The sequence below is a fragment of the Myiozetetes cayanensis genome, unplaced genomic scaffold, assembly GCF_022539395.1.
Source record: "Myiozetetes cayanensis isolate MyiCay16 unplaced genomic scaffold, myiCay2020 scf48, whole genome shotgun sequence".
NCBI lineage: Eukaryota > Metazoa > Chordata > Aves > Passeriformes > Tyrannidae > Myiozetetes > Myiozetetes cayanensis.
In genome coordinates this window covers 42,563-66,331 of record NW_026087720.1, presented here as the reverse complement: position 1 = coordinate 66,331, position 23,769 = coordinate 42,563, and the positions used below count along the sequence as shown (strand labels likewise).

Here is a 23,769-nt window from a genome sequence, read left to right as displayed (position 1 = left end):
GCACCCAGTTATCTGCAGCATCCCTTCTCTGTCCCTCATGGGGTTTCCCTTGAACTCCTGTGGAATCCAGCCACTCCTCCCAGCACTATTTGAGCTTTCCTCAGCTTCTCATCTGCTACCTCCACATCTTGCAATTCCTCACGTCATGTCCTGTGCTGTCTCATGTCCTGATGTCTCAGCCCCTGCATGAGAGAATCAAACGGGTTTTTGATTCATTACTGGGGTTTCTTCTAAGACACAGATCTTATAATCATCACATGCCCTTGTCCATAGTCCCTCTCCAACTCTCTTGGAGCCCCTTTAGGCCCTGGAAGGGGTTCTGAGATCTCCTCAGAGCCTTCCCTTCCTCGAACAAGGGCTGGAGTGACAGGACAAGGGGGAATGGATTCCCACTGCCAGAGGGCAGGGATAGAGGGGATATTGGGAAGAAATTCTTCTCTGTGAGCATGGGGAGGCCCTGGCATAGGTTGCTGAGAGAAGCTGTGGCTGCCCCATCCCTGGAAGTGTTCCAGGCCAGGTTGGACAGGGCTTGGAGAAACCTGGGATAGTGGAAGGTGTCCCTCCTCAGGGCAGGGGGTGGGACTGGATGGGTGTTAAGCTCCCTTTCCACCCAAACCATTCTATGGTTCCATGATTTTGTGATTCTATGAATGATCCACTGAGAGCCGATTTTCCCTTCATTAACTCCAAAATACATATTGTTTATGCACTCACACATGCTAATGAAGCAAAAGCTGCACATGCTTCACTTGTGCGACTAAAGTTGCTCAAACTCCACCTAAACGTGAATTGACATTGACTGTAACTTCATTCAGAGAACACACTATGAACAGACATTCCTACATGGATGTTTTCCTGTATTGGTGTCCTCACCTCACCAATTCCCAAATATTATGAATGTATCCATATCATAACCATGGGAAAGCATCATCACTGAATTAATGGACTGGGCAATCATTATTTGGCCAAAGCAACCTGAGAACTACAGAACTTTCTTTTGGGAGAAATGCGACAGGAGTGGATGGTAACATTTCCCAGGACAGGTTCATAGAATCTCAGAATGGTTTGGGTTGGAGTGACCTTAAAGGTCACCCAGTCCCACCTCCTGCCATAGGCACATTCCACTAGACCAGGTTGCTCCAAGCCCTGTCCAACCTGGCCTTGGACGCTTCCTGGGACAGGGTTGCCACAGCTTCTCTGGGCAGAGGGCAAAGTCCTGTCCAACCAGCTGATAACCAGCTCCATTCCCTCACGTGACCAGCTCTCCCAGCGAGGGGGACTGAGGGGAGCCAGCAGAAGATATTTTTAATTTTAGCAAAGCTTTGGACCCTGTCTCTCCCCGGATCCTTCTGGACAAGCTGCCCAGGGCAGAGCCGGACCATCCATCCTACAGGGAGTGAGCAGCTGCCCGACGGGCTGGGGGGTGACTTCAGGCTGAATGCCACGGCGGGGGGGCCCGGGGTCCATTCCAGGCTCAGCTCGTAAATGTCTTCGGGGTCTGGATGCAGAAATCGACGTTCTTTAACTGAGTCGGCCGACGATCCTGCATTAGGAGCTGTGGCTCCCTGGAGGGCAGAGGCCGTTCGGGCGGTACCGGAGGGCTGGGCGGGCACCGGCAGCGTGTGACTGAACAGCGGCGAGTGCCGGGGCGGTCTGGCTGCCCGGGACGGGCGGGGACGGGGGCACACGCAGGACCGGCCGCGGAGCGGGAAGCGGGGGGGGGCGAGGGGCGGCAGGGAACAGCTGGCAAGGGACGCCACGGGTGACGCGGCGCAGCCGGGAAGGCCTGGCCCGGGGCCGCGGGGCGGGTCCCGGGGGGGATCTTGGCGTGGGGCTTGGGGCGGATCTTGGCGCGGATCCCGGGTCGGATCTTGGCGCGGATCCCGGGGCGGGTCTTGGGGCGGGTCTTGGGGCGGGTCCCGAGGCGGATCCCGGGGCGGGCGGTCTGGCAGCGCTGCGGTCTCGCCGCGGGGCCGCAGTCCCGGCGTGGGGGTAGCGTTTGCTGCCGGCCCATTTAAATGGGTCCCGGGAGCTCCGGGCGGTGCAAGTGGAGGGCCCAGGGCCCGAGCTGCGCCCCCGACAATAAAAAGGTGCAGTTTCTTCGGCTACAGAAGCCATATACTTGCGGTTCTGCCGAATTCTCAACTATTTGATTCCCTTAAACCAGCGTTCTAAACCAGGTCTCGCTGCGCAGCGAGGCTGTTTCTCGTTTCAGGGAGGACAGGAGAGACGCGGTGCATCTGCCAGCAGATGGTTTGTATAAATATATAAATATACAAACCAGTACTGGTTTGTATAAATAATGTCTGGGTTAGAAATGAAAATGTGACTCCTGTGACTGAAGATGGAGGCTCTGCCAGTGGAGGGATGAACTCTGGCCCCGGAGATCCTTGTTCCTGTGGGGAGGCGTTAATTGGCCCAGCCAAACAGATAGGAGTTTTCTCTTAGTTCTTACTGGATGTTCTGAATCCCTCGTCTGCACTGGCGGCTCTCCAGTTTGGTCACAGGTTAAGGCCAGGTGACCTGATCCCAGGGATCTTCCTTAGGTCACTCCTGCGTTTTTCCACAGAAAGGAAAGGATGGCCGTCAGAGCTGAACACTGGTAAGAAAAAAAAAACACTAAACAAACAAACAAAAAAAACCACCAAAACCCAAAACCACCCTCCCCCCTTCCCTGCCGCCCCCATGGTACCCAAGCAGTGCTGCTGTACAAATACAACAGTGACTCTTCTCAGGTTATTCCTCATTGAGCCCATTAATTTAAGGCAGTTTTCATTTAAAAAGTGAACAATTTCTAATAAACTTTGCAAGACCAGGTTTCTGTTCTCACTCCTACAGTTCCATTCAGATGTCACTCCTGCTTGTTATAATAAGATGGGATTTCTCCACAGTTCTTTACAATAAAAAGTCACTGTGAAGAACTGGAGGGGGATGACTCGTGTAACCACTGAAGAGACTTCTCCATTGCTGTCAGCAGAGCAGGGTGTGGGAATCAGGACTCTCTGAGTTCACGAACACACCGAGCATGCGGGCACTGTAGAAAAACTCAGCTCAGTGTCAGTACCTGGGAGTTCCTGATACGGAGTTGCATAAAAACAGGCAGATCATGTTAAACAGCTTCAGAGCAGACAGATAAAGGGAGAAAGCGAAGCTGCACTTAACCCAGTTAATCTGATATCTACAAATGCAGAGCCTGAAAAGATCAAACCTAGAGTGGCAGCCGGGGTGAGTCACCAGTGTGGAGTCAAGGGGAGCATTCACCGCCTTCTCCTCCATTATCCAAGAGCCCAGGGATCTGCACTGCTAAAGAAGCGATTCGAAGAACAAGTTCCTGTTCTCCAGGTCACCTTGTCTCTGTTCATGGCACCATTGGGGCAGGTAATGTGTCTGTTCCTTGTACTCTTGTCAGGGGTCATAAAGGGCTGATGGCTCCATGGTGGATGGAGCCAGGGGCAAAGTGTGATAATCACAGAACCACAGAATGGCTTAGGTGGTAAGAGACCTCAAAGCCCGTTCAGTCCCACCCCTGCCATGTGCAGGGACACCTTCCACTAAACCGCATTGCTCCAAGCCTCATCCAACCTGGCCTGGACTGTAACACTTCCAGGGATGGGGCAGCCACAGCTGCTCTGGGAAACCTGCCTTCTCTGTGCCAGCTCCCATCAGTTCAGATTTCCATGTGTCAGTTTTAGAATCATGGAATCACAGAATCATTAAGGTTGGAAAAGACCTTTAAGATCATAAGTCCAACCACCAACCCAGCACCACCACCGTTAAACCATGTCCTCAAGTGCCATATCCACATGTTTGTTGAATTCTGTGGCACTTGAGGACACAAATTTGTGCAATGCCCTCCTGATTGCTGCTGGGACCTCTCACAGCTCCTGTTCAGGCTGCTGCCAAAACTGGGGGCCACAGCAGTACCCCAGCATGCCCTGACTGATGCCTGAGGGCTGCGTTGGTTCCTGAGGAGAGCAGTGCAGCTGCTGCCCTCCTGTTCAGAGTGTTCACTGCCATGCTCTGCAGGCTCTCTCACAGCTGGAGCAGCTGCCACAATCTGAAATGAGGTCTCACACTCATTCCACGCTCTTTGTTTTATCCCATGTCATTAACCCAGAGATCAGCAATCTAGGGCACGAGTGTCCCTTGTTTGCAGGCCACAGCAGAAGGAGCCTGCTAAGACACTGAGGACAAACAGTAATTACCCAGATTACTGCCCTAATCCAGTGTAACAATGCAGACACACACCGTAATTAGTGAAAACCAAACAAACACCATTGACACATGTACATTACATTTGTGAATGAAGATTCCCTAAAATAACCAATATTATTTTGGAAACAGAACACGAAAATAAGCACAACCAACCTTCAGAATAGAAAACCATCAAAACTTTATTACTGATTCCCAAATGGAAAGATGCAGGTGATCCCATTTTGTTATAGTGTGATGATTAAGGCCCTTTTATTCCCTTGGGAATAGCTTTGAAATCAGCCATTCCAGGCAATTTTCATTCAGGAGAAGGCAAACCTACTCTAATAAAATGTTGGTCAGTTGTGTATACAGCAATATGAAACTGAAAGTAAAAGTGTCCAATTTCATAATCAGATTTGAATGTAAGTTTTGAAAAGCTGGAACAAAAAAGGTTCACGAACATGGTTTAAATGATGGGCAAAAGAGAAAATAAGAGAGTTTTTACATGTTCTCTTTATTTAGTAAAGAAGACTGAAAGGTGATAATTATAGTGACATTACTGAGAAATACTTTAGTCAAATGCAAGTTATGATATTTAATGAGGTAGATTAAATTCTATGTATGGTGGGACATAAAGGTTGAAACACGAGTCTAGGGAGTTGTTCTGACCACAAACTCTGAAGGCAAGTGCATTTTCACTGGAATTTCTCTCAAATAGTAACATCCCAGAATAACATAGGCTCTTGCTGGCTGATAGAATCTAGATCTGAAGTTCACGTGGATTTTAAGTTCCTTTACAGGTCATTTTAGACTATTACAAATCATCGATATTTAAGGAATAAAAGGTCTGTAAAGCCACACACTGAAACCTTGTAGAAAAATTAGTGAAGCAGTTTAGGCTTGACTTTCTGAGGAATTTCACCAATTCACATGTCAATATTGTACAAAGAAAAGCCCCAAACTCATACTGAAACTGACTTTCCTTACAGGCAGGGTTGGTTCAGCTCAGCTGGTCTTGAATCGCAGCTTCAGACCAGGAATGCTGCTTATCCAACCTAAATTATATCTGAGATATCAGATAGATGGTTTGGCTCCCTTGTACCCTGTGAGGTTCAGCCACAGTTCATCTTTTTGGTCTGGAAGATCTGAACTGCACCCATGGACATAGTGACACCATTCCAAAATATATGGCATGCCTGGCCACGATACAGCCATCTCCGTAATCGTCACCAAAGTCTGATAAATCCTGCCTTAAATATCTGTATCATAACCATGGCACTACCAGCAATGTCATCACTTTTGGGGCCTCAAAACAGAGCCTTTGCAGTTTCCTGTTGACAGACAAGGTATTATCTCAAAGATGTACATAATCAAAGACAATACTACATTCCATTAGAGAGCAGAAGTGATCTGTCCACAAGAAGAGAAGCCAAGGAGCTGATGAACTGTTACCACAATTCCAGTGCCTGAAGGGGCTCCCTGAGAGCTGGAGAGGGACTTTGGCCAAGGGCTAAGACAAGGGGCAATTGCTTCCCACTGCCAGAGGGCAGGGTTAGATGGGATATTGGGAAGAAACTCTCCCTGTGACAGTGGTGAGTTCCTGGCACAGGTTGCCCAAAGAGGCTGTGACTGCCCCATCCCTGAAAGTGTTCCAGGCTGGGCTGGACAGGGCTTGGACCAACCTGGTCTAATGGAAGGCATCCCTGCTCAGGGCAGGTAGTGGAATTGGATGGGCTTAAAGGTTCTTTCCAACCCCAACTATTCCATGATTCGATAACTTGATAATGACAAAATCCAGCTGCTCCCACAGCACTGCCAATGCCACAACTAACCCATGTCCCCAGGTGCCACATCCTCATGGCTGTTAAATCCCCCCAGAGACAGGGACTCCACCCCGACCTAGGCAGACTGTTCCAGGGTTGGATAGCCCTTTCTGGGAAGGAATTTTCTCAACGTCCAACCTGACCCTCCCCTTGCACAACTTGAAGCTGTTTTACCTTGTCCTGTCCCTTACTCCCGGGGAGCAGAGCCCGACCTCTCCCCCCCCGCGCCCCTCCGCCGGCTCCCCCCTCCTGTCAGGCGGTTGCAGAGAGCAAGAAGGTCCCCACTAAGCCTCCTTTTCTCCAGGCTGAGCCCCTCCCAGCTCCCTCAGCTGCTCCTGGTGCCCCAGCCCCTTCCCTGGACACGCTCCAGCCCTTCAATATCCTCCTTTTCATGAGGGGCCCAACATTGACCCCAGCGTTCGAGGTGCCTCAGCTGCGCGAACACAAGGGGTTCCTTCTGCCTGCCCGCCCGCCCCTGGGACCCCCGGCCCTGCTCCCTCCCGCCTCCCCGCCATGGCGCCTCCCCCGCCCCCGCCTGAGTCACCGCCGGCCCGGCCCTCACAGCGGCGGCGGCTGCCGGGCGGGACGAGCTGGGACATGAAAGGTGGAACAGGCGCTGCCACGCCCGGGGCTGCGGGGAATCTCGCTTAACCCTTCCCCGCCCGCGGGGCCTCGGCTCCGGGAGCGAGTACAGCGATGGGGGGAGGCAGGTGCTGCCTCACACCCCCTTCTCCGGCACCCCCAGGGACACGGGGGGACAGTCCCGCCGCAGGGTCCCCGTCCCGCCGCTGTGGAGATGCGGCCACAGGGCGCTGCCCCCGACCCCTCCTCTTGCCACCGTGCCATTGCCAGGAACTGCTGCTCGACTGCCGCGAACAGACCCCAGAGTAGAGAAGTGCCCGAGAGCCCAAATCCCCCGTCCCTGGGAGCCGCAGGGCCAAGCCCTGCCCGGGGCTGGGGCCAAGGTCCGTGATCGGGGCTGTGGTGCGGGTCCATGTCAGGGGTCCGTGTCTGGGGCGCTGCTTGGTCCCGCTCCCAGCCCCGAGCTGGTCTGACAGGCTCGGGACAGACGGGAAGGGAGAGGCCTCCGGCGGCTCAGGAATGCGCAGCCCTTATCTCTGGCTCCCTGCGCCTGGGGAGGGAACAAAGCTCCGGAGTTTGCCTTTCTCTCGCTCTTACTCACCCCCGCTCTGCCCTGGGTGGAGCCTCGCTCTCCAGGCTCCCAGGTGAATCAGGTTGCAGGCACGTCCAGGTGAGCAGAGAGTGACCCACCATCTGTCCCGGCTCACCTGGGAAGGCAGGAGAAGGGCAGGGACCTTGCAGGTACCTGCATGGCTGCCTGAGCCAGAGCGACCCACCACCAGCCCGGCTCCCCTGGGAAGGTAGGAGAAGGGCAGATACAGCCGGGGTACCTGCATGGCTGCGTGAGGTGGAGGGCAAGGGCTGGGGAGGGCCTGCCTTGCTTCTCTGCACAGGGCTGGGCATCTGGGATCTGGGACAGGCAATTCTGCAGGCATTCCATGGGCAGGAGATGGCTGCTTCTACGCAGGAAGGCTCCAGTGGCAGGAGCTCCCAGTCATGCCGTGATGGGGAGAAGGGAGAGACACAGGAGGAGAAGAGAGAGGCAAGTGGGGAGGAAAAATGTCCCAGCACTGGCAGCAGGGACTGGGGATCGCAAGGGAAGGGATCCAGAATGTCCCAGTAGTGGCAGCAGGGATTGGGGATGGGAAGGGACCCATCTGTCCTCAGATCAAAACTGCTCAGTGAACACTTCACACAACTGTGTCCCATCCCTTTGAGAAATCCCCAAGGAGTGGGTATTCCCAAACTCAGCCTCAGTCTTTGGGAAGAGTCTTACAGCCTGACTCAGCTCCCCATGACAGAGCCCGAGTTGGCCTCTTTCTTGGATCAGGAATGCAGTAGGGACGTGGTCAGGAGGTTGGGACAGAGGGGACATCATCGGTGGTCATGCTGGGAGGTCTGAGGTCTGCTGTGTGCAAGGAGCTGGGAAGCAGTTCCAAGGCTCCTGCTCTCCACACGCATGAGTTGGGTGTGCAGCCGAGCACCGACACAGCCCGCGAGCCCTGACATAGTCGTGCACGTCCAGGCAGGAGCACGGACGGATGTGCGTGGACACGCGTGCACAAGCACATGTACCGACACTCAGTGAGTTTTCCACAAGTGTGAGCCTGACAGACCTCAGGATTTGTGTGTGAGCAGAGGAAGGGGACGGTCCTGTGTTCCTCACTCTAAATTGGCTGAGGTCAATAGGGGTCAATTATGGCTCTTGCCTGGCCTGAGGACCAGGTTCTCCATCTTCTAGAACAATTAGAGAGGGAAGAGGCACCTGCGAAGGGACAGAAGTGCTGATCAAATCCTTCTGCTACTGAAAACATCTAATTTTTGGAAGCTGCAATAAGCTCAGCTGTGAGAGAGGCCAAAAATATGTCAGTAACAGCACAGTACCCCAGAGCAGAGCAGTGACAGTGGCAGCAGTGCCAAACACGGCTTCCCAGTTCCCTGTGCACATGTTTTCCCTGGATCAGGAGGCAGGAGAGCACAGCGTGACCTGGCTCCATTAGAGGGACACAGAGGGACTGTAGTTTGGGGAGAGAAGGTTGTTCAGATTTTGTTCTCACTCTTATTTACCTGAGGGGCTTTAGAGTTGTACTTGAGAGATGAAATGAGAGCTGGATTTGCTGTCACCTGGCAGTGGGAATAGGAGTATTCAGAGGGGGGAAAAAAAAGTTATGCTCTCTGTGTGGCTTAGGGGAAATCGCATGTCAAAGGGAAAATTTGTGGCTGCCCCATCCCTGGAAGTGTTCAAGGCCGGGCTGGGGCTGGGAGGAGCCTGGCCTAGTGGAAGGCGCCCCTGCCCATGGCAGGGGATGGAATGAGATGGGCTTGACGATTCCTTCCCACTCCAACCAGTCTCTGATTCTGAGAGTCTATAAATGTGGAAATGTCACATGCCACAGTCTGTTTGTGGCAGAGCAGGGTTATGGATCAGGACAGGTTCACCCATATTCTAGACGTAATTTTTCTGGCAATCACAACTTTCCAAGCAACTGAAGTTCACCTCCAAACCTTGCGGGATTGGACTTCTTTGCATTTTATGGTTACATGGAACACTTCTGGACTGCTTATCAGGCCCAATATACTGGATTTTTGTAGCTCTAATGAGGAAGAGTTTGATCAGGATGGGGGGGAAATAACAGCAAAAGGCAGAAGGTGATTCTCCTTCTCCATATTAGACCTTACACTGCTGGTCCTTTTCTTGAAGTTTTCTGGTCTAGACTTTGTTATATCTTCTACCTTCTGAATAAAATCCAGGGAAAAGCACTGGCTGAAGGAAAGAGTGTGGCATGAGCATTGCTATCACAGATGTGGTGCCTGGGGACGTGAGTTAGCGGTGGCCTTGGCAGTGCTGGGGGAATAGTTGGATTCGATAGGCTCAGAGGGCTTTTCCAACCCAAAGAATTCCATGATTCCATGATTATTCAAGTAATCTGATCTCTAAGAGACCCCTTTTGCATGCGGGATAGCATTTCATTTTCAGCAGCTGTAAATATCACAGTGTGTCCTGGAGACTCCCCACAGCTCGGATTTCCCCATCCACCCCGTACCCTTGTTGCACAGGATAGTTAAGGCTTACATGCTGACATGCGTGACAGGCTGCCATGCTGTGACATGTTGACATGCTGATTGTGTATGACAGGCTGCTGCGCTGTGATGTTAACAGGTGTCTCAATAACCACTTCACAAGGAAAATTATGATGTAATTTTTCTGCCGCTTTTCCCTTCCTCTGGCCTGCAGGAAGATCCCCTGGACATTCCCCATTCTCCAGCAAGGAATGTTCTGTGGGATCCCTTGCACTGGTAAGCAGAGGTGAACAAGAGTCCAGTGGGTGTTTGAGGTGCAGACTGGGCTTCCAGTTTCACTCTGCCACATGTCTGTAGCATTCAGGGCATTCCCTTCTCACCTGAGACACAGAAAGAGCTTATGGAGCCATTTGTCAGGTTCAGGTGCTACAGATGTGAACCTGGAAGATGCAGCTGTGATCCAGATGCAGAGATCCAGATGATCTCTGGAAGCTCAGTGAATAATTGATTAATTGAACCAATTTCTCATCTGATGGCCATGACTTCTGATGACTTCTATCTTTTTTGTAATGACGACTGAGATCCATATAAAACCATCCAGAGTAAAAAAATGGGGTGATATTCACTCAGATTATTAATGTGGAGTGATCAACTCATCAGATGACCAAAGGAAAAGGCCTGTGGGGTATTGTAACAGGAGTAACAAATTCCAACCAGAAATTTTAACAGTAACCCAGGCTTTGAGCCTACTGCCTGAAACTGAGAGGACACTGAGGATGAGAACATGGCAAAACCCAACAGAAAATGCAGAGAGGAGAATGGAAAGAAGAGAAAAAAGGATTCGGACTTGGCAGAGGCAGTTGTGCCTACAAAAGGATCTAATCCAGTTTATTGCTCACATTTCACTGTGCTGTTTGGGGGAATGTGCCTGAGCCCTGCTTGGTGAGAAGAATTCTAGCATCTGTTTTCATGGAATTACAGAATGGTTTGGATTGGAAGGGACCTTCAAGACCATCTTGTTCCAACTGCCCTGCCATGGGCAGGGACACCTTCCACTATTCCAGGTTGGTCCAAACCCCATCCAGCTTGGTGCTGGACACTTCCAGGGATGGGGCAGCCACAGCTTCTCTGGGTGGTTTTCTCTTTGCCTCAGCTCTTGTACAATTCCACAGCCATGTGCTTTGGCTAAAGCAGGAAATTCTGGGGTACTGTGCTGCAAGTACAAGTGCTGCATCACTGTGAGACTGACAAGTGAAAGGCCTTAACCTGAGAGATCCTTTTCAGGAGAAGTCTAACCCTTAGTATGGAAAGTGAGCACATGCAGGAGCAGCTTCTGGAGAGGACGAGCCCGTCTCTCTTCATACAGGTTCTACCTCTGCTGCAGCAAGATCAGAAGGCACTGGCTGTCCTTCCATCACAGTGCAGAATTAAAAACCTCACACCTTAAACCATATTCCAGGAGACAGGTCCCTCCCCAGATCATTTACCAAGTACAGCATTTTCTTGAGAGCAAACCAACACTTTCCATGTCTCATTGTCACTATGTCTGCTCCAGTCGTTTTCCCTCAGGGATTGCTGTCCTCTGCTAAACCCAACCCTCCCAGAATGACAGCAGCCTGTTTTCACAGGATCTTTTCTATTTTTTCAGACCAAATAATTTTTTTTTTAAATAATTGATCTCTAAACTTCAGGTGTTGAGACATTTGAAAACCTGCATTTTTTTTCACAGCCTACCCTAAGAGACATAGCTGATGCCAATGAATATGGTAAATGGGCCAGCTGGGGCCCATCAAATGGATCAAAATCTCCTTGACTAACTTCTTGCCCAGGGTGTGGAAGTCTTCAAGTGTTGATAGCATGGAGGGGTCCGTGGCTGGCTGTGCAGAGTGTGGGTTAAAGAATAGACTGTTTGTGTTGCCTTCTTCTTCTTGGTGGTACCCAGAGCAGTGAAAAGATGAGGTGTTTAAACCCAGGAAATTGTGTCTGTACTTGCACATAAGCAAGGAGCAGGGATCAGGTCTTCCCAGCCTTTTCCAGACGAAGGGATCCAGCCCTGCTTCCTCCCAGGCAGTTCCCTCCTCAGTGCCTACAGACCTTCGGCAGCCTCAGCTCCTGGGAGTGTCCCAAAGCAGCGGAGCAGGTCCAGCCAGGGAAGGGATCACCTGAGCGAGGCAGCCTGGGAACTGGCTGTGCAGGCAGAACACGTAACAACAAGCACTGGAGTCAGCACTGGGGAGGCAGATGGAGCCAGCCCCAGGTGCTGAGGCATCAGCAGAGCTGGCACCAGACACAGCAGATGAGAGAGAAAGGGAACACTGAGCCAGTTCCCTTTTGCTTAGACTGGGCAAACACAGCCCAGCACCCTTGATTCACACCTGAGACAAAGGCTCAGGAGAAAGGCAGGTCCTGTTACTTATTTATTTTAATCTGTAGGGCTTTGTGGTGATCACAGCCTGGCTGAAACTGATTTCCTGCTGCTGTGTTAGGAAAAAAACAGTAAAATGGAACATAATATGAACAGGGAGCAAATGCTGCCCAAGTCAACAAGTCTGTACTTTTCCCAGTTTCTGCCCTTAGTGTGAATCCAGAGGTAAAGGGAGAGTTTCTATATCCAGCTTCATCTGTCAACCACTTTTCCTTTCATTAAATATTCCGTATGGTTGAGCGTTTTTTTGTGCAGAGGCAGCTGAAGGCTGTGATCACATCACTGCTGACTCTTCCCAGTATTAAGGGGGTTTGACAGCTTTTGGGGATCCCAAAACCGAATGTGTGTGATGGGTATCACAGCCAGTCAAGTCACTCCCAGTTACACTGGTGGGAACAGAGGCAGACCACAGGCCAAGCCAAATTTCCCTTGGAGACTCCCTCCTCAAAACCCCCTTGATAATAGCACAGGGGTGGCTGAGGGCTGCATGCTCGTTCCTCTCCGCCTGTTCCTCACCTGCTGGTGGTTTTTTGACCAAGGAGGGGAGTGACTTCATTAGGACTTTCCATATACTGGCACAGCAGCAGCCAACCAGTGTCTTTGGGACAGCCCAGGCAGACGGGTGGAGGAGACCTGAATCCGCCTCTCACCAGCCCATTCTATCAGCCTTCATCTCCCACTTGTTAAGTTTCCAACAAGCTGCTTTGCGCTCTCCTTTATCCACTGCCCCCGAGCATGGGAGGAGTTACTGCAAACAGCCACAGAGCTGCCTTCTGTTCTCCTGCAGCTTCCTCCTGCAAAACCCAACTACCAGCACAGAGGAGTTAACACGGTTTGGGGTTTCTGGATCACTTCAGACCAGCAGGGGTTCACAGCTGAGCTGCAGTTTCTCTCATTGTGCCCAGTGGTGTATCGGCCGAGCTCAGGGGTCAAATCACACAGACACACCAGCTGTGGGTGCTAAAGCTGATCTACTTTATTTTACAAAATGGAGGGTTTTTATATGCAGATAAGGAAGGTTCTGGAAAAAGGAGATAGGTATATATAAACTTGGACAGGGCATTGGATAGGATTTAAGATTGATATACATAATAGGGGGGATACGTGCATCTTCAGATAACTACTAGGTTCTTAATTGGGAAAATTAACTGCCTCTGACTGAACTTTGGCCAATCAGAGAAACCTGCTCTCTCCCGTGAAAGAGAGAGCTCACAATCTAACAGACAGTCTGTCTGTCTGATGCTGTCTGGCCCGTATTGCCAGAAGTCATTTCTTTCCACCTTCTAAACTCCTCATCCTCGTCCAGGTTACCCCCAACAAGGAGTGTGTGAAAGAAAGTGCCAAAGAGCCAGGGTACCCATACTTACTTCCTTCTTTCTGTGGGATTCTTGGGGCTGTCCTGTGCAGGGCCAGGAGCTGGACTTGATAGTCCTTGTGAGTCCTTTCCAACTCAGGAGATTCTGTGATTTTTTTCAATACCCTTCTATGTACATGTCTGTGCTCATCCTGTATTAAGAGAAGGATTTCTTGGGGAGGAACTCAAGTTTGCAGGTTTGGTTCAAAAGGTTCTGATCATGAGTGGTGTTCTTGATACTTCTAAATTTATGGATATGATTTTATGGAATGATTGCTTAGGATAGCAGAGAACAAAGCCAAAGGACAAGCAGCAGATCCAAAGGAGAAGGAGGCTGTGATGGACTGTCAGGCTGAGCTGGAGAACTCCTTGCCTCTGGCTGCTGCTGATATTCCAATTTGATAGGGATTTAGGGAAACTCTGGGTGAGCTGGTGACAGTAAAATGCTGTCAGGCTCTGGACAGGCATCAAAACCCATCGGGGGCTGGAGATTCCAGAGCATCTCGGAGCTGAAATTGGCTCTGAGAAGTGGTGAAGAATCAGAAGTGCTGTCCCTGTTCCTGTGTGTTTTCCACACCACCTGCTCTTATTCCCTATGGGAGATGGGTTTCCAGGGCTGATAGACCCCTGATCCCCTCCCATAGAGCTGATTTTATGGCTGGTTCTCCCAGAAATAGATGGAAAAAGGCAGGATTCAGGCATGGTGAGAAGGAAGCCTGGAGAGACTGAAGGTGTGTGAACTCCTTATTGAGAGGACCAGAAAGGAAATCATGGAATCATTTGGACTGGAAGCTTATCTTGTTCCATCTCCCTGCCACGGTCATGGACACCTTCCACTATCCCAGGTTGCTTCAAGCCCTGTCCAACCTGGCCTGGAACACTTCCAGGGATGGGGCAGCCACAGCTTCTCTGGGCAACCTGTGCCAGTTCCTCACCACACTCCCAGGGAAGAATTTGTCCCCAATATCTGATCTAAATCTAATCCGATTCATCCTCCTGTCAAAGTTATCGCCTGTCCTCTAGGTAAGTTCTGGTATGAAGTATTGACAGTTTGAAGCAGGATTGTGTGTCGGAGTTAAAACAAGTGAGGTCTTAGCACTGAGGCTTTAGAAGGCTGATTTGTTACTGTTTGGGAGAAAAAATAACAGAATAGTTGGCCAAATGTGAGCATCTCTGTTAGAAGATGAATCCTTGGATATTACTCACTTATTTTCCATCACCTCTAAGGGGCAACACAAGCCTTGCAGGTAGGCACATTATACACCTGCATTTGGTGACTCTGACCCTTGAGTAGCAATCCTGGTTCTGAAACTTGGGGGGTTTGGGTTATTTTAGATGCCTTTGGGCAGCTACACACAGCAGGTGTGACAGCAGCCCTGCAGAGACCCACAGCCTCCTCGGCAGCAGCTGGAGGCCAGGCCAGGTACCTTCAGGTATTGCGAGTGACATGGAGCACCTGTGTATGAACACCTGAAACCCCAATTGCTGCCCTGGTTACGGTTTGCACTTTATTTGTATTGACTTTCCCAAGACTTAAGGGTTTGGTGCCGGGAAGAATTGGATTTCCCCCCTGCTGACTAATTTGCCTCTGAAGATTTTCCCCTAAACCACCAGGGCCTGGGCAGTGGGATCAGTGGGGGTGTTGCCAGTGGGATCAGTGGACTGAAGAACTTCTCAGGTCCCGTATCTGTGTGTTTCTGCTCAAAAAAAAAATTGCTGAAATTTTTTCCCCGGGTTGTATTGGCAGGATGTAGCAGGAGTCTTTTGCTGTCCTGTCCAATCCTGGGGCAGTTCTCTCCCACTCTTCCTGGGAGGCTTTTCCTGGTAAAATTGTGAAGATGTGAAGAACACTGATGATGTGCTTGAGCTTTTCTGTTCCCTCCTGGGGGGGCATTGCAGGGTTTGTGGCTCTGGGGTTTTGGACTAAGACTTTTCCAATATTGTCATGGAAATGGAAGGAGGGATGTTCAGGGGTTCCCTTTGGCCTGAGCATGTCACACAGCTGCTCACAGCTGCAGGTGCTGGGTTGACGTGAGCTCTTCTCTTGTACCTACCAACAGTTCGGTGCTTGAGCTCTAACTGGACACAGAATATCTTGTTACCCTCTATAAAGATCCCCAAGGGAATTGTGGAGGTGCCACACATTATTTTTAGCATCTTCATAAAATGAAATTCCTAATTAAATAAAATAAACAACCATATAAGTAAAAATCTCTATTACCCAGTAGTTACAGGCTGAAAATCTACATTTGGTGTATTTTCAGTTTGTGACTTGGTTTCTTTGCCATTTGTGATGGTTCAGAATTCCAAAAAGACAACGTTTTTCTTTCTTCGAGGTGGAAGAAGCTGCAGGAAGCAGATTTGCAGGTGAAGTTCAAGCAAGGAGCCAACTCCTGCTTGGCGTCCCTCTTAATTGAGCTGCCCTGATCGAGGAAAATCCAGCCATCATTGAAGAGTACTAATAGCTAATCTGTGTCCAATCTCCTGTCCCTCTGGAGTGGGGAAACTTGACATGGTGTTCCCTGAACTCCTGTTAAAGGAGCCAAAGCTAAAAGCACAGAATGCCTTACAAAATACATGAAATACACAGTTCTGGGATCAAAAAAAAATAACAAGGCAATGCTGCACACTGAGTAAACTAAATATCTTTTGAGGTTCTGGTAACTTCTCCCCGTTCACTTTATCTGATAGAGTTTGGAGGATTAATGGAATAGCCGTAATTTTGTGCACATGTATATATATATATATATAAATATTTACATATATAAACCAGCATTTTTCATGCAAGCTGAGAATTCATCAACATGGTACAGTTCTTGTTGTAGCTCAGGGAATTAAAGGATGCCAACAATTAATAGAATCATGGAATCACAGGATGGTTTGGGTTGGAAGGGACCTTAGAGTTCATCTTGTTTCACCCCCCTGCCATGGGCAGGGACAGCTTCTACTAGACCAGGCCCTAGAACATTTCTAGAACTGGGACAGACACTTATGGTGGCAGAAACAGAACTTCTGTTTTTAATTTCATAGTTCTCAGATTTGTGGGTCTATTTTGGAGGAAATAACCCCATCTCCCAGGAATCGCAGGGTTTTCCAGGCCCCCTTCAAATATCCCTTGGAGGCTCCCCCTGAACATCCCTCCCAGGCCAGCAACCCACCTCACTCCCAGTGCTGTGTTCAGTGGCACCAGGTCCCCATCAGCTCCATATTCGTGTTCTTCCAGAGACTTGGAGAAACCTACGAGGATCAGTTCACTTTCACATCAAATTTACTTCTTCATTGGTACCAGCTGTCCTGCTTATTTACAAATATCCCGAGCACCACATCACTTGGGGAACTGAAGTGACTCCTCATTGCAAAAAACTACCTCACTTCAGCTTTCCCCTGTGTTTTCTGACCTGTTTCTCCAGCCAGCAATTGTAGGGTGTTGTAAAAGTGTTTTGTCTTGCCTGTACATACTTTAACCATTCCAAAATGTCTGGTGGGAAGGAGTTAGAATCACGGAATTAGAGAATTGTTTCAGTTTCAAGAGCCCTTGGAGCCCATCAAGTCCAACTGTCCCCCAGCACTGCCAAGGCCACCACTGCCCCATGTCCCCAAGTGCCACATTCACAGGGCTGTTAAATCCTCCCAGGGATGGGGACTCCAACTCTGCCCTGAGCAGCTGTGCCAGGCTGAACAACCCTTCCCAGGAAGGAATTTTCTCAACATCCAACCTGACCCTCCCCTGGCACAACTTTGAGGCTGTTTCCCCTTGTCCTGTCCCTTGCTCCCTGGGATCAGAGCCCAAGCCCCCACCACCTCCCCCCTCCTATCAGGGAGTTGTAGGGAGTGAGAAGGTCCCCAGGCTGAGCTGCCCCAGTTCCCTCAGCTGCTCCTGGTGCTCCAGACCCATCACCTCATGAACTGGAGTTACGCAGGGCCTGATCCCCACCTGGCTCCACTCTCAGGGAGCTGCAGAGCAATAGGAGAGTTCTCCCAAATCAGCCCAGCTGAGCACAGGTGTTTTCTGGTGTCTTACAAACCCACCACCTGCCAGTCCATTTTCTGCCCTTTTAGTTCGTGTGTTGAACGTGGAGAGGCCCAGCTGTCCCTGGGCACAGTTTGTGGATGTCTTCTCTAGACTGAAGAGAGTTCAGGCATACCAGCTTTTTTTGGGGATGTGAGGAATGAAACTGCCATATCCCCAGCACATTCCAGTTGCAAGTTGCCCCTGAATGTGTGCAGTGCTGTCTTCTCTGATCCTACCCAGTAACACTCAGCATTACCCAACACTTCTTTAAAGCTTCATCTCCTTCTTAATTTATAACTGTTGTGAAATAATTATATCAATCAATATCAAATTAAGGTTGTTTCACCACTGTTGGATGGCAATGACAACAGGAGTGACCCTCACCTTCTGTACTCACAGTCATTAGTGTAACTTAGCAGGAGTCACTCACTCTTTTTGGGGCTCATGAGGAAATCTCTGCTGGCACTTCAGTGCTGGGGCACAGTAAAAGAACATCCCAGCATTGCCATTAGTTCAGGGTGTGAAGCTGACTGCTTTGAGTCTTTGCAGATCACTCAGATAATGATTCCGTTTGTGGCACGACAAGCTTTTCTTTCAAAAATTGATTAAAATCAGATTTGTCTGTAGTCTCAAATAATTAGTCCCCTACAGACAATTACCAAATAATGAATATGAGCCCCTTTAGCTCTGATTTTTCTCAAGAGATTGAAGAAGCAATCCCGTCCCTTGTTCTTTATTTCTTCATTCATCTCATGAGGACTCCTCCGCCTTCTGACTGTGTTACACCCACCCCCTGCTTCTGTTCAAGTGCTGAGGTGATTATAAGACTCAAAAGGATTCAGAGGGTGCTCTTGTGTCCAGGCACATGCTTTTGATGTAGGACCACATTACACACAATTGTAGTGGTTTTGAACCTGGCCGGATTTCAAATATCCACTAAAAGCTGCTCCACTACCCTCCCTCTGCGACCTGGAAAAAGAGAGAAAAAAAAAACAGCTGAGGTTTTCTGAGTAGAGATAAGGGTTGAGAGAAGTCACTTGCTTTCATAGGCAAAACAAGTTAAAGTGGGGATAATTTATTATTTATTATTAAATTTATTACTAACAAGATAAGAGCTAAAGAGTGAAAAATAAAACAGTCTTAAAAACACCTTCCCCCCCACCCCTTCTTCTTTCTCAGCTCTCCCCCCTTCCCCCCAGCAGTGCAGGGGGACGGGGAAGGGGAGTTTTTGCACTCAGGGTGTTGTTTGAGTCTATCCCTCAGGCAGCAGCTCTTCCCATTCTGTTGTCCTGTGGGTTACTCCTCCATGGTCCATAGGGGGACACCTACATCCCCATGGTCTTCACCACAGGCTACAGGAGGACCAAATCACTGAGTCCTTCCCCTGTTCCCGTGGAGGTCCCTCCCACAAGAGACAGTTATTGATGGACCTCTCCAGCGTGAGTCCATCTTTCGGGCAGCAGTTCTGCCCAGTCTGCTGTCCTGTGTCTCACTCCTTCATGAATGAGCTGTATTGGCATGGGTCCCCCACAGGGCCACAAGTCCTACCCAGGAAAAACTTGCTCCAGCGTGGGTTTCCCTCTCCACAGGCCACAGGTCTCCTGCAGGACTCTGCTCCATCCTTGGGCCTCCCAGGGGGTCACAGCCTCCTTCATGCAGCCACCAGTTTCAGCATGGGCTCCTCCATGAGCTGCAGGGGTCTCTGCATCCCAATGGTCTTCCACCAGTGGCAGAGGCCTTGGCTCTCAGTCTTTCCCCTGCTGGAGAGGCAGGAGGGGCCCAGGGGTCCCCCCACCTCCCTCTCCTGCTGCACTGATCTTGGAGTCTGCGTTGTTATTCCACGTTCTCCTCCGCTCTTCCCGGGCTGGAATTTCTTCTGCACACTACCTTCTGTTCTTAAATATGTTAACACGGGCTCACCTCATTGGCTCAGCCTTGGCCAGCAGCAGGAAGTCCCTCCTGGAGCTGGCTATCATTGGCGTACAGTGGAAGCTTTTAGCAGCTTCTAACAGAAGCCACCCTATAGCCCCCCCCCATCAGAACTCAGCCACATAAACCCATGACACAGTAAATAATTTTTGTAGCATTTGGAAATGAATTTTAACTGACTGCAGAAAATAATGACTCAGCTTTAAAATAAATGACAAATTTAAGCCTAGCAACCAGCAGCCTAAAAGAGAAAGGTGGGCATTCTGTCAAGTGCATAGGCCTTAATCATCCCAGGGCTGCCTGATTGATTTGTTCCTTATTTTGGCTCAAAACAACTGACTCTGTGAAGGTAATGGTTCAGTGACTCACATCTTTGCCTAATTAATGCTCCCATCCCTTTGAATGAACTTTCTCCAGCATTGCTCCACGTACTTTGAATCTTTTCCCTTTGCCTTTGCTCTGTGAGGATGTGCTGCTGTTGTGACACCACTCTCATGGCTGGTTTTAATTTCCTTACAGCTCTCCCTTCCCTCATGGCTCGTCGGTCCCAAAGCTCCTCGCAGGGGGACAATCCCCTTGACCCCAACTACCTTCCACCCCACTACAAGGAGTATTACCGCTTGGCGCTGGACGTGCTCACGGAGGAGGGCAAGGAGAGTTACCAGCGCTTCCTGGCAGAGGAGGCAGCCCCCGATTTCCTCTGTGGCTCTGAGGTGGATCACATCATCCAGAACCTCCAGAAGCCCCAGTATGCCAACCAGGAGAGCAGCACAGACACCACAGGGGACAATGACATGGATGGATCCTCTGGGACCTACTGGCCCATGAACTCAGACCTTGCCGTTCCTGAGCTTGACCTGGGCTGGCCGATGGTCTTTGGGTTCAGGGGAACGGAAGTGACAACCCTGGTGCAGCCACCTCCCCCAGATAACCCCAGCATTAAGGAGGAGGCTCGCAGGATGATTCGAGCAGCTCAGCAGGTGAGACAGGGAGAGCCCAGCTAGAGCAGAGGTAAAATCATGCGTGTGCCAGAGAAGCAACAGAACAGAGAATCAAAGAATGGTTTGGGTAGGAACGGACCTTAAAGCTCATCCCGTTTCACCCCCTGCCATGGGCAGGGACACCTTCCATGTTGTTCCAAGCCCCATCCAACCTGGCCTTGAACACCTCCGGTGATGGAGCAGCCATCTTGTCTGGGCAACCTGTGCCAGGAACTCACCATGCTCACAGGGAAGTGTTTCTTCCCAATATCCCACCTAATCCTGCCCTCTGACAGAGGAAATCCATTCCTCCTTGTCCTGTCACTCCAGGCCCATGTCCAAAGTTCCTCTCCAGCTCTCCTGGAGTCCCTTCAGGCACTAGAAGGGGCTCTAAGGTCTCCCTGGAGCCTTCTCCAGGCTGAACATCAGGTCCTCTGCCAATTTCTTTAACTTTGCTCCCAGGACCTGACAGAGGGGCAGGATGATTCCAACCCCACCACTGACTGCACCAAAGCCTGTCTCTGCTCTGCTCTGCTCTCGCCACACTAAAATACACCAAGAGTTCACAGAATCCCACAACAGCTGAGGTTGGATGAGGCCTCTGGAGCTGGTCGAGTCCAGCTGCCCTGCTCAGAGGAGGTCAATTACAGAGGGTTAATCAGGATGTGTCCTTGAGCATCGCCAAGGATGCTCCCTCCTTGAGCATGTTCAAGGGAACAGGACAGCCTGCTCCCATGTTCAACCCCCTCTTACAGTCCCAGAGACTTCCCTCATGTTTAATTGGAATTTCACGTTCTCTTTGCATCTCATCCTCTCCCTGGGCACGACTGAAAAGAGTTTGGCTCCTTTCTTCCTTATGCCCTTTCCATCAAGTATTTATACTCACAGATAGGAGTTGGTAAGGACAGGGAAGAAGACCTGTGAAGCTGCTTCCCATATTATCAGCACATGGATGTAGCTGGATAGTGGCTGCCTGAGTGTTAGCCAGGAAGTTACCTAAAAATGGCAAGAGGGTTTTGGAGGGGGGGAGCAGCTCCTTACACCACCCACTGTGGTTACAGGGCCAAAAAATTCATGGAATCATTGGATTGATCAGTCAGGGAACACTCAGGGGCAGTGAAGTTTTCCTTCACCCTCATACACAGAACATGTACCTTCCTGGACAGAAATTTTGTTTCCAGTTCTCAGGCCCACAGTAGTTAAAGGAACCTTTAATTGGGACGTTTGCTGTTCCAAAAGGAAGTTGGAATGAAAGTTCCAGTTTCAAAAGGGAGATGGAAACAGTGCAGGTTTGGGGTGTGAGGTGCTGGGGAACATGGTCAGTCAGGGCATGAGATGGCACAGGTGGCTGATGTGTCCCTGCATCCCTTCCCCAGGTGGTGGCCATCGTAATGGACGTTTTCACGGACGTGGATCTGCTGTTTGAAGTGCTGGATGCTGCTTCTCGACGAGTGCCTGTTTACATCTTGCTGGATGAAATGAACTCCCAGCTTTTCCTTGATACAGCTGCCAAGTGCAGAGTCAATCTAAACTATGTGGAGGTGAGTGAAGACCTGCCCTGCTTGAGTTGTGGCCTGAGGCATACATGTCCTGAGACACAGAAGGCTAGTGTGGCAGGAAACACCTGAGAAAGGGGAAGGCAGGCCAGAGCCTGGGAAAAGATGAGTGTGAAGAAAGAGGGGAGAGCTGTCATGACAAGGGTAAAGGCTGAGGACATACTGATAAAGGTTTGTCCATCTGTGTGTCTGCAGGCAGAATCACCAGAGCTGCAGGATAATCCCGGTGGCAGGATGGAATTTCAAGGAGAGGGGGAAGGAGGAGGGGCAGGGGAGGAATGAGGGTCCCAGCTGAGTCATTGCCTTTCTGGTTTGCAGTTCCTGAGGGTGAGGACAGTGTCTGGCCCAACCTACTACTGCCGCACAGGGATGTCCTTCAAAGGGCACCTGAAGGAGAAGTTCCTGCTGGTGGACTGCATGGTGGTACTCAGCGGCAACTACAGGTGAGGAGCCCTGCCATGGTACCTGTCCTTTGGTGAGACACTCAGGTGCTTTGGGCAAGGAGTTGGCTACAGAGGTGCCCAGCTCCCATCTGAGCCATGTAACTTCCAGGGAGAATTTGCTGTAGTGTATGGAGTGTAAGATTTGCATCTTAGTCTGACCAAATGAACTTTGACCTCCACTCCTAGAATCATCAAATCATAGAATGGTTTGTGTGAGAAGGGACCTTAAAGCTCATCTTGTCCCACCCCCTCCTGTGTACAGGGACACCTTCCGCTACACCAGGTTGCTCCAAGCCCCATCCTACCTGACCTGGAACACTTCCAGGGATAGGGCAGCCACAACTACTCTGGACAACAGAGAGGTGGATGGTTTTAGTTAGGATGGAGATCACCCATTAACATGTTACCATCCTTTTGGAACAACAATCTCTCCAGCTAAGGCATCCATTTTTGGCAGAAAAAATGTTTTTAGTGAGTTCCAATATGAGAATTTCTCCTTCAAGTATTAAGGGGTGATGGGATAAACACCTGTCATGCTCTAAGCATGTAATCACAGAATGACAGAATGGTTTGGGTTGAAGGGACCTTAAAGTTCATCTGGTTTCACTCCCTGCTCTTGGCAGGGAGACCTTCCACTAGACCAGGCTGCTCAAAGCCTGCCATGAGTTAACTTCTCATGGTGGAAGATAAGCAAATAGAATTAAAGGTATTTTAAAAAACAGTGTATGAAGATAAACATCCACAATATAGGCATCTGAATAAAGTGCACGTTCTTTGTAACAAGATTCCACTTTGGCTTTTTTCCTGATGTTTGGAAGGAATTATTGTCAAACTTCATGCTTTACCAAACAACTAACTGTTCCAATTAGATAATTTTTTGCTTATGAGAGCATCAAGTTAATTGTTCAACACTACTTCTGTCACACTCTCATGTGCTTTGGGTTTTCAAATATTGTATCTTTTTTGGAGTAGGAAGTTGTGGAAGTGTTCAAATAGAGGTTGGATGGGGCTTGGAGCAGCCTGGGCTAGTGTAAGGTGTCCCTGCCCATGGTAGGATAGTGGAACAAGGTGGTCTCAATGGTCCCTTCCAGCCCAAACCAGTCTGGGATTCTATGAGAGAAGCTGGTGAGTTGGTGAAGCAGCATTTTGGCAATTCCACATGGATATCAGGGACAAAAGTTTTCCTCACTGAAGGATACTGAGCAGCAATTTTTCAGGAAAAGTACACCATATTGCAATGGAGGTCAATACACCCATTAAAGAAGTCCTCGAGCCCAGACACCCCAAGCCAGTCTTCCTTCACATCAAGAATTTAAAAAAAAAATCTGTAAAAAAACAGACAGTAATTTTAAGGGTTTTGTTTAACCCCAGCAGACAGCTAAGCCCCACTCAGGTGTCCCTCACGCCTCCTAGGAGGATATGGTAGAGAATCTGAAACATGGAATGCTCC

At 49.9% G+C, this 23,769-nt stretch overlaps 1 protein-coding gene across 4 annotated transcripts in view; it reads left to right on the top strand.

Annotated features, from left to right (window-relative positions):
• Positions 1–1,255: 1,255 nt before the first annotated feature.
• Positions 1,256–23,769, top strand: part of FAM83H (family with sequence similarity 83 member H) — a 25,878-nt gene continuing 3,364 nt past the window's right edge. The window contains exons 1-7 of one of the 4 annotated variants that reach the window (XM_050331140.1): positions 1,256–1,396; positions 2,195–2,253; positions 2,547–2,602; positions 3,191–3,378; positions 19,860–20,320; positions 21,697–21,861; positions 22,195–22,319. In XM_050331140.1, coding sequence (XP_050187097.1) covers positions 19,874–20,320; positions 21,697–21,861; positions 22,195–22,319 — 737 coding nt within the window. In that variant the 5' untranslated portion in view covers positions 1,256–1,396; positions 2,195–2,253; positions 2,547–2,602; positions 3,191–3,378; positions 19,860–19,873. Of the gene's footprint in view, positions 1,397–2,180; positions 2,603–3,190; positions 3,379–19,859; positions 20,321–21,696; positions 21,862–22,194; positions 22,320–23,769 lie in introns of all 4 variants that reach the window. The other 3 variants (XM_050331139.1, XM_050331141.1, XM_050331138.1) reach the window with 3 other exon arrangements.